General features: G+C 39.5%; 1 protein-coding gene across 2 annotated transcripts in view; it reads left to right on the top strand.

The window, feature by feature from the left end:
* The first annotated feature begins 14,190 nt into the window (after positions 1-14,190).
* Positions 14,191-24,428, top strand: part of LOC149244504 (uncharacterized) — a 297,889-nt gene continuing 287,651 nt past the window's right edge. Inside the window, exon 1 of one of the 2 annotated variants that reach the window (XM_089374882.1) lies at positions 14,191-14,490. In XM_089374882.1, the coding sequence (XP_089231008.1) occupies positions 14,397-14,490 (94 nt within the window). In that variant the 5' untranslated portion in view covers positions 14,191-14,396. The remainder of the gene's footprint in view (positions 14,491-24,428) is intronic. The other variant, XM_089374881.1, reaches the window with a different exon arrangement.

The raw sequence follows: 24,428 nt of genomic DNA, 5'->3' as shown, positions 1-24,428 counted from the left end.
CTTTGTGGTCAAGTTGTTTCTATTTTGATTGCCCCTAGATCTAATTATAGTTATGTTAATCCTAACATGGTGGATAATTTTGGTTTGAGAAAAGAAGTGCATGCAGAATCTTGGTTGGTGCAGTTGGCTATGAGTACTAAGAAGAGAGTTAATCACTGGGTAAGAGCTTGTACATTTGAGTTGAATGGTATGCCTACATCAACACATCTGAATGTACTTCCATTGGGGTCATATAGTATGCTTTTGGGTATGGATTGGTTGCACCTCCACAAAACCAAAGTAAATTTCTATGACAAGGATATTGAACGCCTGGCTCATAATGGGGAAAATAGAATCTTATAGGGAAAGAAGAAGCCTACATCAGTGAGGATGGTTACAAATATGCAAGCTAAGCACAGTCGTAGGAAGGGGTGTATACTATTTGCAGTCCATATTTCCAGTGATAAGGGTAAGGATGATGAGGATGCATAAATCTTCCAGAGGTACCTTGTATTGCAACAGTTTTAGGATGTGTTTCCCGCAAAAGTTTCAGAGTTACCTTCTCATAGGGAAGTGGAATTTTCTATTGAGTTGGTACCAGGAGTGGCACTAGCGTCGAAGGCACCTTATAGGATGAGCACTCCAGAGTTGGTAGAATTGAAGTTGCAATTGAAGTAAATGCTTGCAAAGGATACATTAGGCCAAGTGTGTCGTCGTGGGGTGCACTAGTGTTATTTGTGAAGAAGAAGGATGGCACTCTAAGGTTTTGCATCGATTATAGGCAATTGAATAAGGTAACCATCAAGAACAGGTATTCGTTACCAAGGATCGATGATCTGTTTGACTAGTTGAAGGGAGCAACAATGTATGATTATTCCTATAGCCCTCAGGGATCTTGTGAGTTGTGAGTTTGTGGTCAGTTCTAGGCCCCACTTCCTTAATTGGAGTTGGGAGGTCGGGTCATGTCATAATAACTCTTCATCTCATGTTTACCCTGGAAGGCTGGTGAAATTGGGTAAATGTGGGAGGGGTGGTTACACAGGTGATCAAGTATAACCACATGCCATATTGTCGATTTATGTGTGGGAAGACAACAATTCACAATTAACAATTAGATCACAATGTAATTATGGAGGTCGACCAACCATACCATGTTTAAACCAACATGCCATGAAGCTTGCATTGTAATTGGACCGCCATAAGTTTGTTATAACAATGTATAACGTTGTGTTCTAGTTTGGTTTGTAATATTTAATATGGTTGGTTGGGGTACAACGACTGCAAGCTCAACTCGGGGCTGTGGACCCCCAATGCTATATAAATGTAAAAGGGTTGCCATTGTACCATAAGTTTTGGGTTTTGGAAATTTTGAAGAGCCGAGAATTTTGGGTTGAGTCTAAGCCTGCAAGTTTTTTGTAAAACAAAGAGGTTTTAGAGCTCATTTGTGCAACAATCAAAGGAGGGATTTTGGTGGCATTTTGGAAGCCGCTTCATGGTGGCATAGAACTCATTTTGTAGCAGGTTTTACGGGCTTTTGTTGATGTAACAAAGCATTTTATGGCTTAGCATCTGAATAATAAAAGAGGCCACTCCCTTGGAAGCAAGACATGAAGATGTAGTCCACAATGGACGAACTCTATTATCAATTGGTGCCATCTTATTTTTTTCTCTCCTCAATCTCCTACATTTCTTATTATTTGCAGCTTCATTTAAGTCCCTCGTGCTTGATTTAATTGTTAAGTTAGCTTAGTTTAATCATATACATTTGAACTTTGTCACTTTAAAAGATCCAAATCTGCTTCTCTAGTAGGGAATTGATCAATTCACTATCACACAACTAAAGGATCATGGCTTAACATGACCCTCCCACAAGTTCAAGTTTTAGAGGAAAAATGATGGGCAATACCTGCACTCCTCTTGGTAGAACTAGGGTATATACCTTTTCATTAATATAGCTAGGGTCAACATCCAATCTTTAACCATATTGTCATATTATTGTTGTTCCTAAAGCTACATCATTTCATAATTAATTTCAACAATAGTTCTTCTTGTGAAACCTTCACTTGTCCACATATCATATCAATGTTTGAAGTAACCATTTAATAATCAAATAATGCTTCATAGCACAATGTTGCTTGATTGATGTCAATAAAATTAGTGTTACTTTAGTACCACGATTATTTAGCTATCTCTTGGCCCTTGAACTTCTAGATTATCTCATCGAAACAAATCATCACGTATAATTATGTAACCATTTCCATTCTATTAACAATATTATACATTGGCATTAAATTAAGTAAATATATTTATTTACCATGTGCTTGTATCAATAATGCATTCAAAATATAAATTGAACTAATATTCATGTACCAAGCTTTCCTTTTAACTTTTGCATTTAAAAAAAAAATCATCTAATTGTCGTCATTACATTAATAACGTAAGTAGTAAAACCCCTAGATTATTTTTCACATATAGCCAAATATGTATGCCATAACAATATAGTTGTACCAATCTAGTTGAGTTCAACAAGTAAATAATGACATAAGTCAAAGAGTAGTTTAATTGTTTTTAAAGCCAAAATGTGTAGCATTACATAGATGTTTGGCATTGGAATGTAGGAATTGTTTTATGGAGATTTGATATAGGTCTTGTTAGCCCTGAGGTGCAGTGCTGCTATTTTGAAGACTAAAGGAGGGAAATGGTTTATTCTGCTGTCGTGGAGAGGTTTCAATACGGTCTACACTTCATCCGACTAACATTATACGCTCACCCGCTTCGACTAATCACCACCATTAGATCATTTCCGCCAGATCTAACGGCTATCGCGCATATCGCTTGGACAACAAGGGAGAGGGATACTCGCCCGATAAAGCAGTTTCCTCTCTCTCCTCTGTTGCTACGTGACGCTCGATGAATGTAATCGGGCAGGCTCCGACCTTTACCACTTACTGCCCGATATAAACCATATTCCGCTTGAGTAAACCACTCCGGGGCGTTATCCTTCAAGCACCTCCTCCGCCTGATAGCCGTTCGATCTACCCATCTAAGATCCGACGGCTAGGACTTATTTAGCTCCCGCCACGGCTTCAAGCCTCTGGCAATTGATCTCTTCTACCCATTCCTCCTGATCCAACAGCCCCCATACCCCACTTCCCACCAGTCACCCGGGGAAGAAATTTGTTGCCTTTGTCAGTGTTTTTGACAGTCAAACAATGAACTGAAATAATAGAATGCATAACCAAAAAGGGAAAAAACAACAGCACGATGCAGCCAAACCAACATAAATGATCATGGAACATCGCTAGCATGAGTGAATCACCTGACAACGCGGTGAAATTACCAGAATTTGCTTATCGTGTTTGTTATAAACAGAGCTCTCTGAGCTCATGTTTGTCTAGTTATGGCATCAAGTAGTTAGAAGACATAGGGGATAGATTAAGACATCTCGAGCCTCAGAGAGTTCGAGAGTATTGTAAAAAGCCTATAAATGGCTGAAAGCTCGAAGTAAGAAGGGTTCAACATTTGGAGACTGTGGATACTCTATTCCTCCCAACGCCTCATCTTCATTCCAGTAATACAAGCTTCTTTTGTTGTTACATGTTCAATTGCCATCTTCTCCTCTGTTCTAAGCTTGCACTTGAATAGGTTATTCATGTATTCTTCTGTGTCTAATGCCCGATAACTGTCATCTTGTCTCTGCATTGATAAATTAGATTTGCAAGCTTCATTTACTTTCGGCAGCTAGCCATTCATATGTTTTTATGTATGTATCTGCTGGTACAGTCAGGATTCTCCATCTATTCATTGAATCTATAAACTATTGAGCATTAGTGGTCAAAAGCCTTGTCAAGCTGAGGGTGTTCATGCATGTCTTGAGTGAAAACATAGTTGAAACAGTCACCTGACTTGATCCAAACCCCAATCCATTCCAATAGTTCAGAGAACAATATTGAAGATTTATATGTTACCAGGCATCTCTGAGCTACAACCTAGGAGAGTTTCCTGGAGTGCTAACATAATTGGCGTCGTTGCCGGGGAGAGGAGACTGAAGCTCAGCTTCCCTGGGGGATGACACAGATCCAGCTTTGATGATAAACAAAGCCTTGAAACTATTTGGGTTGTAGTCATCTATCTGGCGACTCTACTGGAGACCGAACCTCTTGGCGACTCCACTCCATAGTTCTGACTCAGTTTGTGAGGCATACTCGGAGAAATCCTCAGAAGCCACGAGCTGACCCAATACTTGACCCTGAAATAATCATCAAAGAAAGAAAGGCGTTGCAGATAGGAGCATCAGTTTCAGGTAGCTCTAAACAATATTCTATATCTCTTCAAGAAAATCCTGTAATAGAACAAATACATCTTGAGAGTATAGCATCTAATACTAGCAGTGAAGAAAAAATCTCAGAGATTCATAGAGCTCCTTATTCTTTAGGTTCTTCTTTCGTTGTAAGCCCAAAGGAAGCCTCTCCTCCTATCCATCATACTCCTTTAGTCCTATCAGTCACTCCTCAACCCTCTGTCATTCAGACTTCCAGTACCCTTATAGCCACCACAACTATGGTAGCACCACAAGCACCTACCAAAATGGAAAGAATCATAGCTGCTAGGTATGGACCTCTAGTACTGCCCACTCCTTTGAATGCCATGCCTACTGGAGAATATCAAAAGTATATGCCTAAGTTCACTGGGACTGAAGGTGTTACAGCTGAGGAACATCTTGAATCATTCTATAGCTATGCTGATAACCTGGACATTAGTGAAGTTGATGTATGGATGAGAGTCTTTGTCCAAAGTCTAGATGGAGAGGCTAGAAAATGGTTCAGAGAACTGACCCCAAGGTCTATAGTAGATATTGAGGCTTTAGATGATGCATTCCTAAAGCATTGGGGGGATAAGAAGGATCTACTCTACTACCACACTGAGTTTGGGAACTTAAAGAGGGAAAATGGTGAGTTGTTGTCTGATTTTAATAAGAGGTTTAATCGCATGTACAACAAGATACCAACTGAAGTAAAACCCACCACCACCTCTGCTAAACTCACTTATGCCAGTGCCTTTGATTATGACTTATGTTTACTGTTGACGGAGAGACGATGTGCTACCTTGGCTGATATGTAGGATGCAACCTTGGAAGTAGAATCAAACATCATGGCTGCAGAGAAGCTCAAGGGGAATGTTGATAGAAGGAGATAGAGGGGCAAACCTTCATCATATTCAGATCCCAAGATAGATAAAATGACCAAGATGATAGAGTCATTAGCCTCTGAAATCTCCAAGTTAAAGGTTGAGCAGCACCCTGGGAAAGGAAGAGTTCCTAATACCTTTGCTCCAAGAAATACAAATCCATATAGAAGAGCTAATGAGCAGTTGCAGATTCTGCAAAGAAGCAAAGATGCCAATGAAGACCAAAGGGTGAAGACCCCTTTCCAAAATGTAGTCATGGAAGAAGAGCAGTTTGAAGAAGATGATGAGATCCATTGTCTGGAAGACAAAGGCAATGCCTCCTTTTTTACCTCAGCTGCCTATGAAAAGTCATTATTCAATGACCAGATCAACGAAGAGTGTGATGGTGGAGTTGTTATGCAAACTGATAATCAACACAAATATGATCTGAGGTCGAAGATGAATAATGCCAAGGAAACTCCTGTTCAGAGAGCTGCTGTCCCTGCAATACAGCAAGCTAATAAGCAGAAACGACTGGCAGTTGATCCCATCATCCTCAAAGCTCCAACTCACGAGGTAAGAGGCCTTGACAAGTCTCCTTCTCCTTTTAGTTTTGAATCAGAAATTCAGAAGCTAAGCATACCTATACCTCTGATTGAACAAGTGAAGAACGAGTCCTTCAAGAGATCTATCCTTGAGGCTCTTGACCCTAAAGCCATCCAAGCCTCAACTGACTATGTAAATCTGCAAGACGACAAAGCAGCTATTGTTCTCGGCCCAATGATTGAAAATTGTGATGACAACATCCCATCATTCTATGTCTCTTTGACTATTCATGACAAAATCCTTCACAACTGCCTTCTAGACACAGGAGCCAGCCACAATGTAATGCCCAAGGCTGTCATGGATGAGTTGGGTCTTGACATTACCAAGTCTTATCATGACCCGTTTTCTTTTGACTTTAGAAAAGTGAAATGTTTGGGATTAATCAAAGACCTAGCCATCACCTTGTCTCAGCTACCCATGAAGAGCATGATGATGGATATTATGGTAGCAGATGTACCCCCCAAGTTTGCCATGTTGCTTTCTAGAGGTTGGATCAAGAGATTAGGTGGAACATTGCAAAATGATCTGTCCTATGCTATTGTCCCAGTTTTTGGAGGTGAGAGTAGGAGATTATATAGAGAAGCTTAGTTGGCTTATATCATCAGTGATGAAAGGAATCCCACTAATCATCCCATCTATGTTGTCAACACTAATTTTGGAGCTTGTATTCTTTAGATTGAAGAATCCCAGTTGACCTCCATGCAGCTTAGGAAACCGGTTTGCCAGATCACAGAGGAAGAAGGCCCAAAAATTTGGGACATGTTCTTTGATGGAGCTTGCTCTAAGGAAGCTGCAGGGGCAGGTGTAGTCCTTGTGTCCCCCACACAAGAATGCATTCATTTATCTTTCAAGTTAACTTTGCAAGTAACAAATAACATAGCAGAGTACGAAGCCGTGATATTGCGCTTAAACGCTGCTAAAGAAATGGGCATCAAAGGTCTGGAGGTGTTTGGAGATGCAGACCTTATCATTTAGAAGGTGAATAAAACTTTCCAAGCAAAGCATCCAAGGCTGAAAGCATATAGAGATGAGTTATGGAAGCTCAAGGGTTCTTTTAATAGTTTCAACATTTCTTACATCCCTAGAATGAAGAACCAGCTTGTTGATTCCCTTGTTGTGTCTACTAGCACGTTTATTCCTCCTTTGCCTCCTAAATTGACTTATGAAGTTCAGGTGAAATATAGACCATCTCTGCCTGACAATGTCAAATACTGGAAAGTTTTTGAAGATGATGATGAAATTAATAGGTTTTTACAAGTCATTAATGAATTTTCTGAAATGTGCATTGACCAAGAAAACAAAACCATCGAAGAATGCAACTGGTCCAAGCTAAAGGATGAGATTGGTCAGGATAGCATTGTTCAGCTGCCTAGTAACCATATACCCAAAGGATTGGTGCCCCTAGAGAAGCTGTTTGATCATAATGATGTACCTTATAAGCCTACCAAAAAAGAAAATGAGTCTGTAGTTCATAGACATAATGTAGGGAGTCCAGCCCATCCAAAGTACATAAATCTGTCCACTCACTTGTCTTCTGCCCAAAGTTCCGAGTATTGCACCCTGATGAAACAATTTGTTGATATTTTGCTTGGGAGTACAATGATCTTAGGACCTATGACACCAACATCATTCAGCATAAGATTCCACTGGAGAAGAACACCATCCCTTTTAAGCAGAAATTAAGACCTATCAACCCTCTCTTATTGCCTTTGATTGAAAACGAAATCAAGAAGCTGTTGGATGCCAAGATCATAGTCACCCTAAGGTATTCAAAGTGGATAGCTAACCTTGTGGTAGTAAGAAAGAAGAATGGAGAAATCAGGCTTTGTGTTGACTTCAGGAATCTGAACAAATGCTCTAAAAAAGATAACTGCCCCTGCCTAAGATGGAACACTTGCTGCAAAAAGTTTCAGGGGCTAGAGTCATGTCTTTCTTAGATGGATTTTCAGGTTACAATCAGGTTGCTGTACATCTAGAATATCAGGAAAAGATCGCCTTCACTACTCCTTGGGGCACTTTCATGTACTTCAAGATGCATTTTGGACTGATGAATGTTGGGGCTACTTTTCAGAGGGCCATGGACATAGCCTTTGTGGGAGAGAAGGACAAGTTTGTCGTTATTTGCCTTGATGACATAACAGTATTTTCCAGTAGTCACAAGAACCATTTGCAACATTTGAAGAAGGTGTTTCTAAAGCGCAGACGGTTTGGAATTTCTGTGAACCCAAAGAAGTCACAATTTTCTCTAGAAGAAGGCAAACTTCTGGGACATATTGTTTCTGCTAAAGGTGTGAAGATCAATCCAGTAAGAGTTCAAGCAATTCAACCATTGTCCATCCCAAGGTCAAAAAGGGACATTCAATCTTTCCTGGGTAAGATTAACTTTTTCAAGAGGTTTATTCCAAACTTTGCAGAGCTAGTGAAGAACATCGCTTCCATGCTGAAGAAAGGATCAGAAATAAAATGGACAGATGGTGTAAGAAGCTCTTTTGAATCCATCAAACAAGCTATCATGGAAGCTCCCACTCTAATCAGTCCGGATTATACCAGGGAGTTTTATATCTTCTCTTTTGCCTCTTATGATACACTTGCAACAGTTCTGTTGCAGAAAAATGATGAAGGTGTAGAGCACCCTGTGGCCTTTTTCAGCAAAACTCTGAGGGATGCTGAACTAAGGTATGACCTTATTGAAAAACAAGCTTATGCTCTCATAAAATCTTTAAAAGCATTCAGAATTTATATTCTGCATTCCAAAGTGGTTGCTATGTACCTTCAACCTCAGTAAAAGATATCCTAACTCAACCAGATATTGATGGAAAGAGAGCTAAATGGATTGCAAAATTCATAGAGTTCAACATAGAAGTGAAGCCCACCAAGCTTGTCAAAGGCCAGGGCTTGGCTAAGCTCATGGTTGAGGAAAATTGCAGTTTGTTAGACATCAATTGCATGGGTTCAAATTCAGGTGGTGAGCGGACAGAGGAAGCAGCAGAAGAGCAAGAGCAGAATCAGTCTTTGGCTGAAAATCTAGCCACCTGTGAATGGTATTCCAGTGTATTTCATTTTTTGCAAAAGCTAGAAGTCCCTCCAGGGCATAGCTCAAGTTAAGCCCGGGTCATTAAGCTCAGATCAACCAAATTTGCATTAATAAAAACCTGCTCTATTGGAGAGACCCATCAGGGATCCTCTTGAGATGTCTAGACAAAGGACAATCTGTGGAAGTCGTGCACCAATTCCATTCTAACATCTGTGGAGGGCATCATTATTGGAAAACCACAACCCACAAGATCCCGAGAGCTGGGTATTATTGGCCTACTCTGTTCTCTGATGTGTTTTCTTTTGTGAAGTCTTGTGACAAACGTTAGAGGTTTGTAGGAAGACAACAACTAAGATCTCTGCTTTTGAAGCCAGTACACGCCAATGGTCCCTTCCAACAGTGGGGCTTGGACTTCATAGGTGATATGAATCCACATTCCAGTGTCCACCACAAATGGATCTTGGTAGCCACTGTTTATTTCACCAAATGGATTGAGGCTATACCCATAAAAATGCTAATCACTAGGTTCTCATAAAGTTCTTGAATGAGAATATTTTCACTAGATTTGGTTGCCCAACCAAACTAGTCATTGATAATGCAGTAGCTTTCAGGGCAGAAGAATTGGTGGACATGTGTGAATCCATGGGCATTCAATTGGTGCATTCTACCTCATATTATCCTTAAGGCAATGGCCTGGCAGAATCATCTAACAAGATTCTTGTAAGGATAATCAAAAAACTGTTGGAGGACAACAAAAAGAGTTGGGATTCCAAGTTGAAGTTTGCACTGTGGGCTGACAGAGTTACCAACAAGAAGTCCATAGGAAATTCTCCATTTAAGCTGGTTTATGGCGCTGATGTTGTTTTTCCTATCCAACTGATTCTCCCTGTGGCCAAATTCTTGTAAGAAGAACATGATGAAGAGAATGACATGGCGAGGAGAATGAGTAACTTGGTTGAATTATAGTAGATCAAAGAACAATTGGTTGAGAAGTCAAGAATTCATCAGAAGAAGATCAAAGAAACCTTTGATAGAAAGGCAAAAATGGACAGTTTTCAGGTTGGTGACTGGGTTCTCAAATGGGATGCATTGAAGGAAAAGAAGGGCAACCATGGTAAATTTGATGCCTTATGGACGGGATCGTTTGTCATTGCTCAAGTTCAGATGAACAATACTTTCATTATGCACAATTTGGAGGGGGAAGGTGTTTTTGATGGCCCAGTCAATGGGCGGTTTTTGAAACTTTACTTCATATGAGGCTTTAAGGCCTTAATATTGTAATAGGTCTTTTCAGTTTTGTTTTCTATGTAAATAAACTCCATGCCCAATGGAACACTAGGAGATAAGTTTGTTTTGGTTGTTACTGGAAAGGTAGTAGTCTGCAGTTCTTGAAACCTCACAGGGAGGCTTTCATCCCCAGAAGGAGCCAGTGTTAGCCCTGAGGTGCAGTGCTGCTATTTTGAAGACTAAAGGAGGGAAATTGTCTATTCTGTTGTCGTGGAGAGGTTCCCATACGGTCTACACTTCATCCGACTAACGTTATACACTCACCCGCTTCGACCAATCACCACCGTTAGATCATTTCCGCCAGATCTAACGACTATCATGCATATCGCTCGGGCAACAAGAGAGAGGGATACCTGCTCGATAAAGCGATTTCCTCTCTCTCCTCCACTGCTACGTGGCATTCGACGAATGGAATTGGGCGGGCTCCGACTTTTACCACTTACCGCCCAATGACCGTCCAATATAAACCATATTCCGCTTGAGTAAACCGCTCCCAGGCATTATCCGTCGAGCACCTCCTCCGCCCGATAGTCATTTGATCTACCCATCTAAGATCTGACGGCTCAGACTTATTCTGTTCCCGCCACAACGTCAAGCCTTCGACAATTGATCTCTTCCGCCCATTCCTCCCAATCCAACGCCCCCATACCCCACTTACCACCAGTCACCCTAGGGAGGAAATTTGTTGGCTTTGTCAGTGTTTTTGATAGTCGGACAGTGAACTAAAATAACAAAATGCATGGCCAAAAAGGGAAAAAACAACAGCACGATGCAACCGAACCAACAGAAATGATCATGGAACATCGCTGGCACGAGTGAACCACCTGACAGTGCAGTGAAATTACCAGAATTTTCTTACCGTGTTTGTTAGAAACAGAGCTCTTTAAGCTCATGTTTGTCTAGTTATGGCATCAAGTAGTTAGAAGACAGAGGGGATAGATTAAGACATCTCGAGCCTCAGAGAGTTCGAGAGTATTGTAAAAAGCCTATAAATGGCTGAAAGTTCGAAGTAAGAAGGGTTCAACTTTTGGAGACTGTGGATACTCTGTTCCTCCCAGCGTCTCATCTTCATTCCAGTAATACAAGCTTCTTTTGTTGTTACATGTTCAATTGCCATTTCTCCTCTGTTCTAAGCTTGCACTTGAATAAGTTATTCATGTTTTCTTCTGTGTCTAATGCCAGATAACTGTCATCTTATCTCTGCATTGATAAATTATATTTGCAAGCTTCATTTACTTTCTGTAGCTAGCCATTCATACGTGTTTATGTATGTATCTGCTGGTACAGTCAGGATTCTCCATCTATTCATTGAATCTATAAACTATTGAGCATTAGTGGTCAAAAGCCTTGTCAAGCTGAGGGTGTTCATGCATGTCTTGAGTGAAAACAGAGTTGAAACAGTCATCTAACTTGATCTAAACCCCAATCCATTCCAATAGTTCAGAGAACGATATTGAAGATTTATACGTTACCAGGCATCTTTGAGCTACAACCTAGGAGAGTTTCTTGGAGTGCTAACAGGTCCAATTTCTCCTCCCCTCTCTTTATGTGTGTGTGTGTGCATGCACGCATGGCTGTGCTTTCCAATTTATGTGATTTGAGTTTTGAAGGTTCATTAGAAGATCCAATCATATTGCTTTATGAAGATGTTTTGAGTTACATAACCAAATCCATCTTAAGTCAAGTAATCGATTGTAATAAAGACAATGAGAATAAACAAACACTGAATACAAAGAGGAATTACAAAGGCCATAGAGACTCAAAGAAAATGACTTCACATGAAACTAATAATGGAATTAAAAGAAAAGAATAATAACTTAAACCTAAACCATTAAAATAAATTTGAAACATTAATAAAATAATAATAAAGGAAATATAAAGTAAATAACTTAACACAACGAATAGAGAGAATAATAGAATAGATAAAAAGAAAAGAGAAAGCTATAAAAATTAATTAAATGAACTAAGTATAAAAAAGCAAATGCAACATTAGAGAAAACACAAATAAATATATTATAAAGTTAAATAAAATAATTATAGTGAAGCACCAAGGGTTAGCTCAATTGGTCAAATAAGTGCCTCGCCGTTTGGGAGGTCACATGGTCAATTCTCCCCGAAGCCCTTGGGGTTAGGCCTAGCTATTGGTCGCGGGGCTTGATACCCTTGATCAAGCTTAGATATTTTCGTGGACGTAGCGGCCACCCAGTGACCGCGGGTGTCCGTGAACCACACGTGAAAAAAAAATAAATTATAGTGGAATCAATTTTTTTTTTTTTTATAATAATATAAATTAAAAAAATCTTATAAAAATAAAAGCTAAAGAATATGAATTACAAAAGAAGAACCGTTAATTTTAAAATGAGATAAAGTAAATAAAAATAATATAACAATGAAATAAAGAGATAAAATTAGGATAGAAAAATTAAAAAGGAAAATTTAAAATAAATTAAAAAAATTAAAGAAAAAAGAAATAAAATAAAGGAAAAAAAGAAAATGAATATTTTAATAAAAAAGTAAAACCAAGGAAAATAAGCAAAAATTTAAAATGTAAGTTAAAAAAAATAAAAAAATGTAAGTTAACAAAAAGCAAATTAAAAAAAAAAACAGAAGATGGAAAAAAAACCTAAATTGAAAGAATAAGATATGAGTGAAATCCAAACTTAAAAATGAAAATAATCATTTGAAATGGGACAAATGTAAGAATAAAGAGCAAACTTATTTGATTTAAGTGGATTTCTTAAAGCGAATAAATAAGAGCCAATTTTCATACCACCCTTAAGCACTTAACCAAGAATGAGATTGTCTATATCTTACCAAGCCTTGCTAGACCATGTAGGGTAATCATGTCACAATTGAGATTTGAATGTAAGTGTAGAGGACAAGTACTTGAGCACCCAAGCTAGACGTAATTAACAAATGGTAAAGCCCCTCATGAATGTACACTCCCTTAAACATTTTATGATTATTCTTTTAGGTATCTAAGTGCTCTTGTAATTCATAATAACATTTGTCGGTGATAAGTTCTAGGATAAATAGTTAAAAATTGAGTCATGCATGTTTGGTGTCGCGTAGCTACACATATTACATATGTGCTAAGATCTAGTCATTTTCCTAACTATGAAACTATAATTATATTTTATTTTTTTCTATATGAGATAGGACATGTTTAGTTCCATCATTGGATCTTAACATGTCCTTAACTACGATTACACATATTATATATGTACTAAGGTCTATTCATTTTCCTAACTATGAAACTATAAATATATTTTATTTTTTCTATCTGAAATAATACATGTTTAGTTCCATCACTAGATCTTAATATGTCATTAGACTACACCAATGGTTATACTTCTCGATTTTATAAATAACAATCAATTTATTTGAATTGAAACCTACACGCAATCCAAATATGTATAACCTTAATGATGGCCTAATTAATCCAAATATGTATAACCTTAATGATGGCCTAATTAAAAAAAACAAAATGTTCCAAGAGAGAAATTGAATTACCAATACTTTTAGAGTTAAATAAGTATTATTCTAATGGACTAATTATTATTAAACTTAATAAAGTTCACAAGGGATAAATCACCATCGTAATGATAACCATCTAATAATGATAATTTACCCCTAAATACTAACAACCTAAAAATAAAATAGTAACTTATCCAAAAATATAACAACCTAGAAATAAAGATCAATGAAATTTTACAAATATTCTAATAACCCTTTAAAAAATACCCTAAAATCATGTTATTTAAAAAAGAATGAATGAAAACAAAAACAAAAATCATCACTAGAACAGGGTTTCTAATAAGGTTTCCCTTTTGATGGGTTGAATTCTTAAACACATATCTATACGAGCATAATTGGAAGTACTCATACAAGGTCTAGAATGTTATCTTATTGTGAAAAATGGATTTAAAAAGAAAGGTCACTAAGACAAACACGATAGTAATCAGAAAGGTCACTTAGACAAAAAGTATTAATCTAATTTCTGTTATCATCATAAATGATCCACGTGCCAAATGGCGAAGTAGCAGCATTGCCAAAGGTCATATGCCACATAAATAAATAGTGGTAGCATCTCAAAGTAAGCGCAGATGGAAAACTCAAATTCCCTCACCGCTCTCAAATTCAAAATAATGGCTATATAGATTAAAAAAGTACCTCCACAAGGAAAAAGGCGGCCCAAACCTTCAACTTTACGTTTCTTCGCTGCTAAAACTTCTCGGCTCTGTGGATATAACTTATTTATATATATATATTTGTTCTTTTCACGCCAGCAGATGCCAGAAAGCGTCGAACGGACAATTAAAGAATGAGGCCTGGAAATGGCTGGTCGATTGCATGGTTTTTCACATTCTTTCTGATAAATTTCAGTGCAGGAAACCCTGAGTGCCAACGATACAAAGGTAAAACCTGTTTTCTTCTCTAATTTTTTTTGTTAAGAATCCTTCGAATCAATTTTGCTTTATTTTCCACGCTTTTAATGGAAGTCTGCTAAATTTTGTGCTCACCAAAGAAATTCTGACTCGGCCTTAACAAAACTGCTGAGCAAACATTGCAAACTTTTGCGGGGTTCTTTTTTTCTTTCAAGGAAAATGGGATTTTAAATGTACTTTTATTGCAACTGTCTTTGCTGGTCGGGTCCTGCTTCAGTGGTGAAGACGGTGGCATGTCATGCCATCATCAAACGTCTGTCATCATCTACGAATGGATAAGCGGTTGGGGCTAGGTGCAAGTCCTGCATGGTTTAGATGGAAGAGTATGTCTAATTTCTGGAACTTAGACGACGCAACTGCTTGTGTTCAGGGGTTTTCTCCTCATTTATTGCCAATACAGATTAGTTTTGCCTACACGGGCAGCTTGTGGTGCCCGACTTCCTGAGGGTAGTTGTGATACACCTCTTGAGTGTAACGCAAGCATTTTCAAATAAATTCTTGGTTTTATTTGGATTGATGAGTCAAAGTTGCGAAAGATACCCAATTAAATTAATAGGATGCCATTATGGCCCTTCTCTTACTTGTACCTATGCCAAACCAGGATTTACGTCATAATTTTCCGTGGCAGGCATGTGTTGTTTAACAGCGTATACTATCTCATCACAAAAGTTGTTTTAAAACGGTTGGTTGTTCACGACTGAGCCCCTAAGATTGAAATAGATTGACTGTAGAGTAAGGTGAACTTAAGTAAAATTGATAGCCTCATCAAGACCGACACTTCTCTAGAGCTGACAAACAATATTGGTGATGTTGCCAATTGTAGTTGACGGTGTTTTTTTTCCCTTAGTTGCCTTGAAAAACTTACAAGGAGAAACCAAACGATTTCTTCCCACTTTTTTGGATGGCATCCCTTGTTAACCCTTAGGGAATTTGAAGTGGACACTTGTTGGCATGGAACTAGCCAAATGCTCAACAACTTTGGCGACAATTGGGCTCAATCGTAGTTGATGGTGTTACCTTCCCTTGAATTGGGAATTGTCTTGATGATGAGGATATTATTTAGTTTCGAAGTTGGAGAAGCTTAGGCTCTAACTTAATTTTGTGCTTATTAGGCACTAGACTAGTTACACATGTTTTGATTGTGGTTTGGGAGGTCTGCATTCACCCCTTATGAATTTTTGATCATTACAATCTATCTACTTATGATTTTGCTCATCACTCTCCAAATTGCCTCGTTGCCAAATTGATTAAATTCTTATAGATGAACAATTGCTCTTTTTATGATGATGATGATGATGATGGTTAACGTCCACTGAGACCAAATTGGTCTATCGGACCTACAATTTTCTTAATTTTTACTTGTCTGGCTCCTCGTCTTTCTTGGCGAGATTGGTGTTGTAGCTTTCTTTCTTTTCTCTACGGTCTTCCAACTTCCTTTGTCTTGCATCTCCTTCATCTCTTCTGGTTCTTGGGACATTGGTGTCTTAGCTTCGCGATCTATAGTCGGAGAAGTTTGGTTTAGGAGATCTGCTTTGCTGTTAAATGAAGATTTATTTTCTGCGGTATTCAAATCCTCATAACTGTTGATTTGTTGGGGCGGGCTTTCTCCTTGCTTGCTTTGAGAGTTGTTTCCTTCTTCCTTATATAACCTTATAGGATTGTATATAAGTGGAGTGCACCTCAATTGAGTTAAACTGATTTTTGATTCTTCAAAGGAGGCACCCATTTCTTCCAAGTTTTCTTTTATTCGGTATTGCTCCTTTGTACACCCTAGCTCCATTGTTGTCTTCATAACCCCAAAGGTAGGTAATAACCCCAAAGCTGTCCAAACATTGCCTTGACTCCAAAAAGAATCTGGTTCCAAAAACAGGAAATGGAGCAGAGACAAATAAATTGCTTAGCAATAGACAGTAGATGGTATATTCATTATATATATGCCATGATCTTCAAAGATTTGGTGTGAGAGGTTATTTTCATATTCATGAGTCTTTTCAGAACTGCCTCATTTGCTAATTATCCAATCTAGACATGAAAACGCGCTGCAAACCAGATCTCGACATGAAATAAGTGGATTCAAATTTCACATTTGCATTTTCGGAGCTGTTGTTTCCTCCGCAAAGAAGCTGCCTAGGCACTTCGTTCAATTGACCAAGAGAGCAAGTTATCAAATCCCTACTTTTGGAAACACTCTTCACAACTAATTTGATTATTTAATCCGACTTGGACTTTTACCTGCCATTAAAATAATGGCATTTCAATCAGTTGGGCTTGGACAAGTGGTTTGTGAGACTCGTGTACTGGCGCAATGTGAAAATTCCTAGATTGAAGGAACCCCTACTGCAGCAAATCTGAAGCTACTTCCCCTACTTGATTTTTTATTTACATTCATCAAGTTATTCTTCTGAATACTGAAGCAAATTACTTTTGCAGCCTACACTAATTAAATATTTGATCTCATAAAACAGAAAACAGAGCAAAGAACAAGATACATAGGACACATATTTTTGGACACAATTTTCCCTGGAAAACCCAATGTGGGAAAACCGATGCAGCAGTTCTGAGGGTTTATTATTATGCAGAAGAAATATCTGAATACAAACCTATGATGCTCATCTAGCCATCCTTTACTGACAAAAATACTGGCGGAAAATCTGAGTGAGTTTTACCTAACTTCACCCGGCAGAATTCCGACTGAGCCGGCACAAGACTGGCTAATCCCGACTATTTCTGCGCTGGCCCTGCGTTAGCCTTGCGTCAGCTCTTTTGCCCTTTGCGTCAGCTATCCCAGCTATTCCGGCAGTTCCCAGCTGTTTTGGCAGTTCTCGACAGTTCCGATTGTTCCCAACAGTTCTGGATTCTGCGTGACAGGCAACTTTTCTGCTCTGCGCTGGCCCTTCTGGCTCTGTGTCAAGGCTGCGTGGACCCAAACTGGCCCAATGTTAGTTCTCCCCGCTACTGCCTAGCCTCTCTGCAAGCTCTCTTCGCCTCTCTGTCAGTATTCTCCGAAAAGTCCTTCTCCTGGATTCTCATTGCCCCTCTGTTGCTGAATGATCAGTTAGTTCGATTTCTCAGCTTCTTAGCTCCAGAAATTGAACTCTAGATCAATTCTGTGTGTGTGTGTGTGTGTGTTTCCAAATGAACCCCAAGCCTCCATTTTATACTTTTCCTGTTGATGGCTAATATTCATTAGAGAGGCTCAGAGAATGGGCTTACTTGTTATAAAAGCAACATGAAAGGCTCTCTTAGAAGGGCCCAGGGATTACCAAGACTAAGGGTTTGATGAGTGTGACTTAAAAAGGGGGACCCAAGATCAAGGAATCCTAAAGAAAAGGGTTTGTAAGTTTCCTTTGTGAAATTGGAGTTGCAAGGTTGCAGGACCACAAAGAAGCCCTAGTGGGCCCAAACAAGGTCAAGGGTTTGGGGTTGATCAACACTAATGGACTTGACCAAGTTAGGGAGGAGAAGAGGATCAAAGGAATTATATTTCTCTTGAAATGTGAATGCAATGATCCTTAATGAAGCCTCTAACCAAAAGCAAACTAGGGAAATGGTTTTCGAGCTAGGGCTTGGGATATCTCGAGATTCCACTGTCAGAATAACCTCAAATTTGGAGGACCTCTAGAGGACCCACCAATGCAGCTCTAGACCAATTTTCATCAATTTTTTATGGCTACAATGAAATTCGTGTGATGCCCTAGATGGCCTTCTAGGTTAGGGCTTAGGAAAGAGGAAAAGGAGGTGTAAAAGATATTCGTTTGGTGATCACCTTGGACTAGACCAGTGCCTAGCCTATTGGGAGAATGGAGTCAATGTAATCCAATGTTTAGAGATAACTTATACCCAATCAAGGAGTCTCCTAGCAACTTTGCATGGCCTAGAAGCAACAACTAGGTTACTAGGAAAGTTTATACTTCGTTGGTGCTGCAATTGATGACTTATCAAGGTAATAATGACAATCATATACCTCTAGGACATTTATTCATCATACTTGAACGTGAAACATATGAAAAGCCCTCACAAAGACAAGTTTTGACAAATTCACATTTCTTAAAGGTAGCTACACCAACTTCATGAGCGAAAACATTCATACATTACACAAGTGACAATATATGTCAAGTAAAACATGAAAATGACACTTACAAGTATAGGGAAAGTCCTCCAATCATCAATGTGCAAAAATATTGAAGCTCCAAGACAAAAGATAAGCTTTTCCAAACATTGAAATGCATTAGACTTCCAATTCATCCATCAAAGAGGCTAGCTGAAATTCTCAAGAAGAGATAGTCCAATCCAAAAATGTGATGAGAGAAATGAATGATCCTCTCATCTATTTACACAATCCATAAGGGGATTCAAATAGCCTATTAGTCTAATAAGACCCCTTAACATTAAAATAATGCACAATAATGACATGACTTGGTGACAATCCCACCAAGATAGCTCCATAATACAAAAATAAGCCTCTTAAGAGGGAAAAATAATAGATACAATGATTTGTTGGGCCATTGAAGAGGCCTAGTGGAGTCCAAAGTGTGCCAAGGTGAGAGAATAGGTTCCGATCATAGTGATCCAGGGGATGGCCCCTTAATATCCAAGCAAATCAAATATGGTGTCCCCAAGTGGTGAGGGGGCACAATGACATCCTCATGGGTCTTCAAGTGGATCAATAATGCCTGTAGATCATCTGCAAAGGTTAGAATGATGACATAAGCCTTCCCTTTGTCTCCCATAGTGAGACACACCTTCATTTAGGCCCTAGAACATTTGCTAAGTGTGTGGTGCAAGTGTGAAGCCGTTTGGGCATGGTAGTCCAGGGGCATCATCCTCATCCAAAAGGTGGAACACGAACAATCAGTGAATTGTGCAAGGATCCATGAAGTGGCTGTTGATTTTTTTAGCATCAAATGTGTTCTAGCCACGAAATTTTGTGGAGGGGCTAGAATCCATGTATTCTCCAAAACCCAGAAATCGTTTTTGGAAATTCCACAAAGAGATGATTTAATTAAAATGATTAATTTTTTAAAATGGTTCCCTAAGTATAAACTTAGGAAATCTGGTTAATTAAAAGGTATTAATTAAATCAAGTGTGAATCTTCTAGAAGAAGACGAGGATCAACTCCAAGTCAATCTTAGCCATCGATTATGTTCTAATCTTGGTCGTTGGAGCTCCAATGAGAGATTATAAGGAGTTCGATGTGGTTGGAGAAGGACACTTGAGTAGTTTGATTTTGCTAGAGAATCGATTTCCTAAGTAGCATTTGTGAGTTGCCGGAAGTGATTTAGTAAAGTCGAAGCAGTGAGAGAGGGGCAAGGATAGTAGAGCGAAGGAAGTTTTCCAGATCCAGGGAGTGCAAGGAAGAGAAGACAGAGAGAGGTTTTGAGAGGCAGTGCAGAGCTTCAAAGGGAGTCTGAGATTTAGCTAGGAAGTCGAAATCTAGAGCCAGAAGCCAGGGTGTGAGACTGGAGGGCCAGAGGAGCGAAGTTCCAAACAACAGGAGATTCCGGGAAGGAGGTGATGCAGACCCCAGAGAGGTTGACACAGATTTGCGTAGAGCTTAGCATGGGGCCAGTCATCCAGAGCTTGGATAAGATTTAGATCGCCAGAGAGTGTGAGATTTTTCTCACTATCTCCTTGTCAGTTTTTCTCTGTATCAGAGAGCCAGTTTGGGCATCCAACGATTTGTACTCAGATTACTACTGCATAATAATACAACCCTTAGCTGTTGCATTGATTTTCCCACATTGGGTTTTTCCGGGGACATTGCCCTAAAATAACTGTGTTGATGTGTGTGTTTATTTATTTCTAGTGCAATATTTAGTTTCCATGGGATTTTATTTTGTGTAGGCTGCAGTGTATGTATTTTAGTTTTTTCATAGAAAACTGCAAGTAACTTGTTCAAATAATTTAACAAGTAGGTGAAATATTATCAGTTTGCTGCAATAGGAATTGGGTAACCGATTTTTCACATGGTATTAGAGCCAGGTTGTGAGTAGAAGAGCTTAGTTGTAGAAAGGAAGAGGGAGTTCGAAATTACTGCAGAGGCAGCAATTTGAAACCCCTGAGGCAGTGCAGTCCTTGGGCTAGGAGGTCGAAGTTTTGAGGAGAAGCCGATTTCACTGAGTGAGTCGACAGGGAAATTCGGTCTCCAGATCGAAGCTTTCTAGAGGTAGAAGGGAGCAACGTATTTTTCCTTGTAGAGCAGATCTTCACATGGGACACAGTTATTTTGCAGCAATTCTTGACAGAATAACGTCAATGGGAGAGAAGAGCACATACTGAGGGAATTTCTTCCTCAGAGAACTTTTAGCCAAGAAGTTCGAATTTTCCAAGCAGAGCAACAAAAGTTGTGTGCGGAATTTCTGACTCTAGAAGGGAGTGAATAGCTGGGCAGCAGTTGCGCAGAGGAGAAGAGGGAGCAATTTGACTTTATTTTTGGGGAGATGGCATTAGCTGGGTTGAGAGATCAAGATTGGTTGGACAGAGCCTCCAACTATGTGATCTGGAAGGCTAGGATCTCTTGCTTTCTAGATCAACATGACCTCAAAGCTTATGTCAATAGTGTGGTAGTTGTGCCCGCCAATGCAGATCCTTAAGAAGCAAGGCTGAGATGGCGAAGACTAAGAGGATCATTCTTGACGGGGTTCGAGATCATGTAGTATCCCATATAGCCGACAAGGATACTGCTTGATAGATGTGGGAAGCCTTAGCTACACTATATGAAGGATCTTCCGAGCAGCGAAAGATGTACTTAGAAGAGAATTTGAGATGCATGAGGATGCAAGGGGCGTATAGACCCCTTCCTTAAGAGGCTTTAGGAAGTCCGGGATCAACTGGATTCAGTAGGGTTAGGGCCCCAGCCTATAGAGTTTGTACGATTAGCGCTCAATAACATTTCTGAAGATTCACAAGTTTTCGTCCAGAGCATCTTGGGCAGAGAAAACTTGCTAGATTGGGAACGTGTGTGGGTTGATCTGCAGCAGGAGGAGATGAGGCGTGATCTGGTGAAGGCCACCATCAGCGACAGTAGCAGGAATGGGGCGAAAGCAATGAAGGAAGAGGAGGATGTAGCCCTTGCATCAAAAGGGGCAGTAGGAGCAGCACAAAAGGAAGAAGGACGTTTCAAAGATCAAGTGCTTCAGGTGTGGTGAGATGGGCCACTACAACACTCAATGTCCTCTTAGGAAGAGGGACAAGCAGGAGAAGCAGGATCATCAAGTTGCATCCGCTGATATTGGCAGGCTGTCCTCCAGATTGGAGGAAGAGTTTGCCATGATTGCCGAAATGCCTTTAGGGGTGAGGTGGGGTGATATGGAATTGTGGCCCTAAAGAGCTACAAGATGGGTAGGATTGTTAAGGAGGTCCACCTCATGAATCAATACCTTGCTACGGGAGCCCAAGACATGCAGTAGCAGGATGGACCAGTGGTAGTTGGTGCAGTTAGGTGCCAGAGTGATAGATGTAGTAGCTAGTAGCAGGTCAGAGACTAAGCAGCGCATAGCAGAGTTGGCAATAGTGTAGTTGGCACAGTGCAAAGTTAGTGGCAATGTAGAGGCTTCAGTGACAGCGCAGAGGTTAGCAGCAGTCAAAACTCGGATGACGGATGCATCATATTGACCACAGTTGGTTCAGTATTTTGGATGCTTTTCTGTTGCAGTTGTTGCAGTTGCAGCAACAACAAATGGAGAAGGTTGCAGTGCAGATGTAGTGTTGGTAGCAGTTCAGCAGGGCCAGCAGCAACACGGATGCAACAATCAGAGTTATGCAGTGGTTGATGGGTAGTAGAGCTAGATATCAGCAACGCAATAGGAGATGATGCAGAGATAGAGTGATGCAACAGTAAGTTGCAGCGCTAGAACACATTCCTCGCTAAGAGGTAGTGTTGATTTTTGTAGCATCATATGTGTTCTAGCCACAAAATTTTGTGGAGAGGCTAGAATACATGTATTCTCCAAACCCAAAAATCGTTTATAGAAATTCCACCTAGACATGATTTAATTAAAATAATTATCTTTTTTAAATAGTTTCATAAGTCTAAACTTAGGAAATTTGGTTGATTAAAGGGTATTAATTAAATCAGGTGTGAATATTCTAGAAGAAGACGAGGATCAAATCCAAGTTAATTTTAGCCGTTGGAGCTCCAACGAGAGATTATAAGAAGGAGTTTGATGTGGTTGGAGAAGGACACTTGAGTAGTTTCGATTTTGCTAGAGAATTGATTTCCTAAGTAGCAACTATGAGTTGCCGGAAGTGATTTAGTGAAGTCGAAGTAGTGAGAGAGGGGCAGGGATAGTAGATTGGAGAAAGTTTTCCAGATTCGGGGAGTGCAAGGCAGAGAAGACAGAGAGGTTCAGTGAGGCAACACAGTGCCACTTAAAGGCAGGGCAGAGCTTCAAAGGGAGTTCGAGATTCAGTTGGGAAGTTGAATTCCAGAGCCAGAAGCCGGGGTGTGAGATCGAAGGGCCAGAGGATTGAAGTTCTAAACAACAAGAGATTCCAGGAAGGAGGTGACGCAAACCCTAGAGAGGTTGATGCAAATCTGCGTAGGTTGACGTAGAGGCTGCGTAGAGCCAGCGTGGGGCTAGTCATCCAAAGCCTGGTGTTGACCACTACTGGTCAACTACCCATGCAGTACACCCCCCTTTTCTTTGCAAAAAGGGGCAGCACCTGATCAGCGTGTCCGTGCCATCCAGCAGTCATCAGCAGCTTGATCAATCTAATTGTAAACCCAGTCTGCATGTATTAATTGTAAATAATCTTAGCAGATATGAGTCGTGTATGTGAATTGCCTAGGTGGACCTAACTTTCTAGTGGTAATCTACGTCCCGGAAGGTTTTTTGTCTCACCGATCCATGGATCGGCAGAGTTTTCCTTCAAACCTGACCCCAAAGCCGGGATGGATTTTGTCATTAGAACTTTAGGAGAATCCTAGTGTGTTGATCTGCTAGATTATAGTTGTGTCGCAGAACTGGGTGTTTTGTGAGGGTCTGTATTAAGTGGGTTTGTCCCCTTGAGATGTAAATTGTAAAAAGTCATCATGAAATGTGTCTTGAGGGTTGAAAATGTTTTAAATCCCCTCGTGAGTCCTAAGTCCTAGGTCCTAGGTGATGTTTCCAAAGGCTTAGTTCGATGATCCATTTAAAAATGAAATAAAATAATAAAATAAATAAAAATTAAGAAATTTAAAAATTTAAAAAATAAAATAAAATAATAAATAATAATTTTTTTTTTAAATTTAATAAAAAATAATAAAAAATTTAAAAATTTAAAAAATAATAATATTTTAAGTAAATAAATCGACGGATGAGATCAAGAGATGTCTTGATCCTCATCAACGGTTGAGATCATTTCTACATGGATCATTCGAACTAGCCGTTGGGATCATTTCCTTTATATAGGGTCTTAGGTGGTCATTTCAGATCATTCGATCTGTGAGTCTGATATTGAAGAAGCTCTCTTGTAAATCTGTTTCTGGTTAATAAAAGAAGACTTTGGGGTCCATATCTTGTTGGTGTTACTCTCTTAAAATGCTGTGAGATTGTTTCATTTTTCTGCATATGTTATTTTCAGCCGTTAATAATAGCTTTTTGTAGAGTATTGTGAGCACAGGTATCTTGTTCACTTGCTGGGGTTTGGGTGCTGTTAGGGTTTCTGAAGTAATGGCAGGTATCTCCATTACTTCCTGAGATCTAGCAGCATTTTTGCCCTCTTTATTGACAGTTGTTTTGAGCTGTGCAGAAAACATCATTGAAGGAAATTTTGTGGGCGTTCGGGGAAGTTCTCGGCTGAACCAGACAACTCCCGCAAGCATTTTGTGTTGAGCCCAGTTGGATTTGATCCTGGGTCTATCATTCGGTTTATTTTTCTAAGTTTGCATGAGAGATTTTCTGAAGTTCTTCATAGTGACGAT

The sequence above is a fragment of the Pinus tabuliformis genome, chromosome 8 (genome assembly GCF_031772625.1).
Source record: "Pinus tabuliformis cultivar Carrire ecotype Pingquan chromosome 8, CPIR1, whole genome shotgun sequence".
Classification (NCBI taxonomy): Eukaryota; Viridiplantae; Streptophyta; class Pinopsida; order Pinales; family Pinaceae; genus Pinus; species Pinus tabuliformis.
This window is presented reverse-complemented; position numbering and strand designations above follow the sequence as displayed.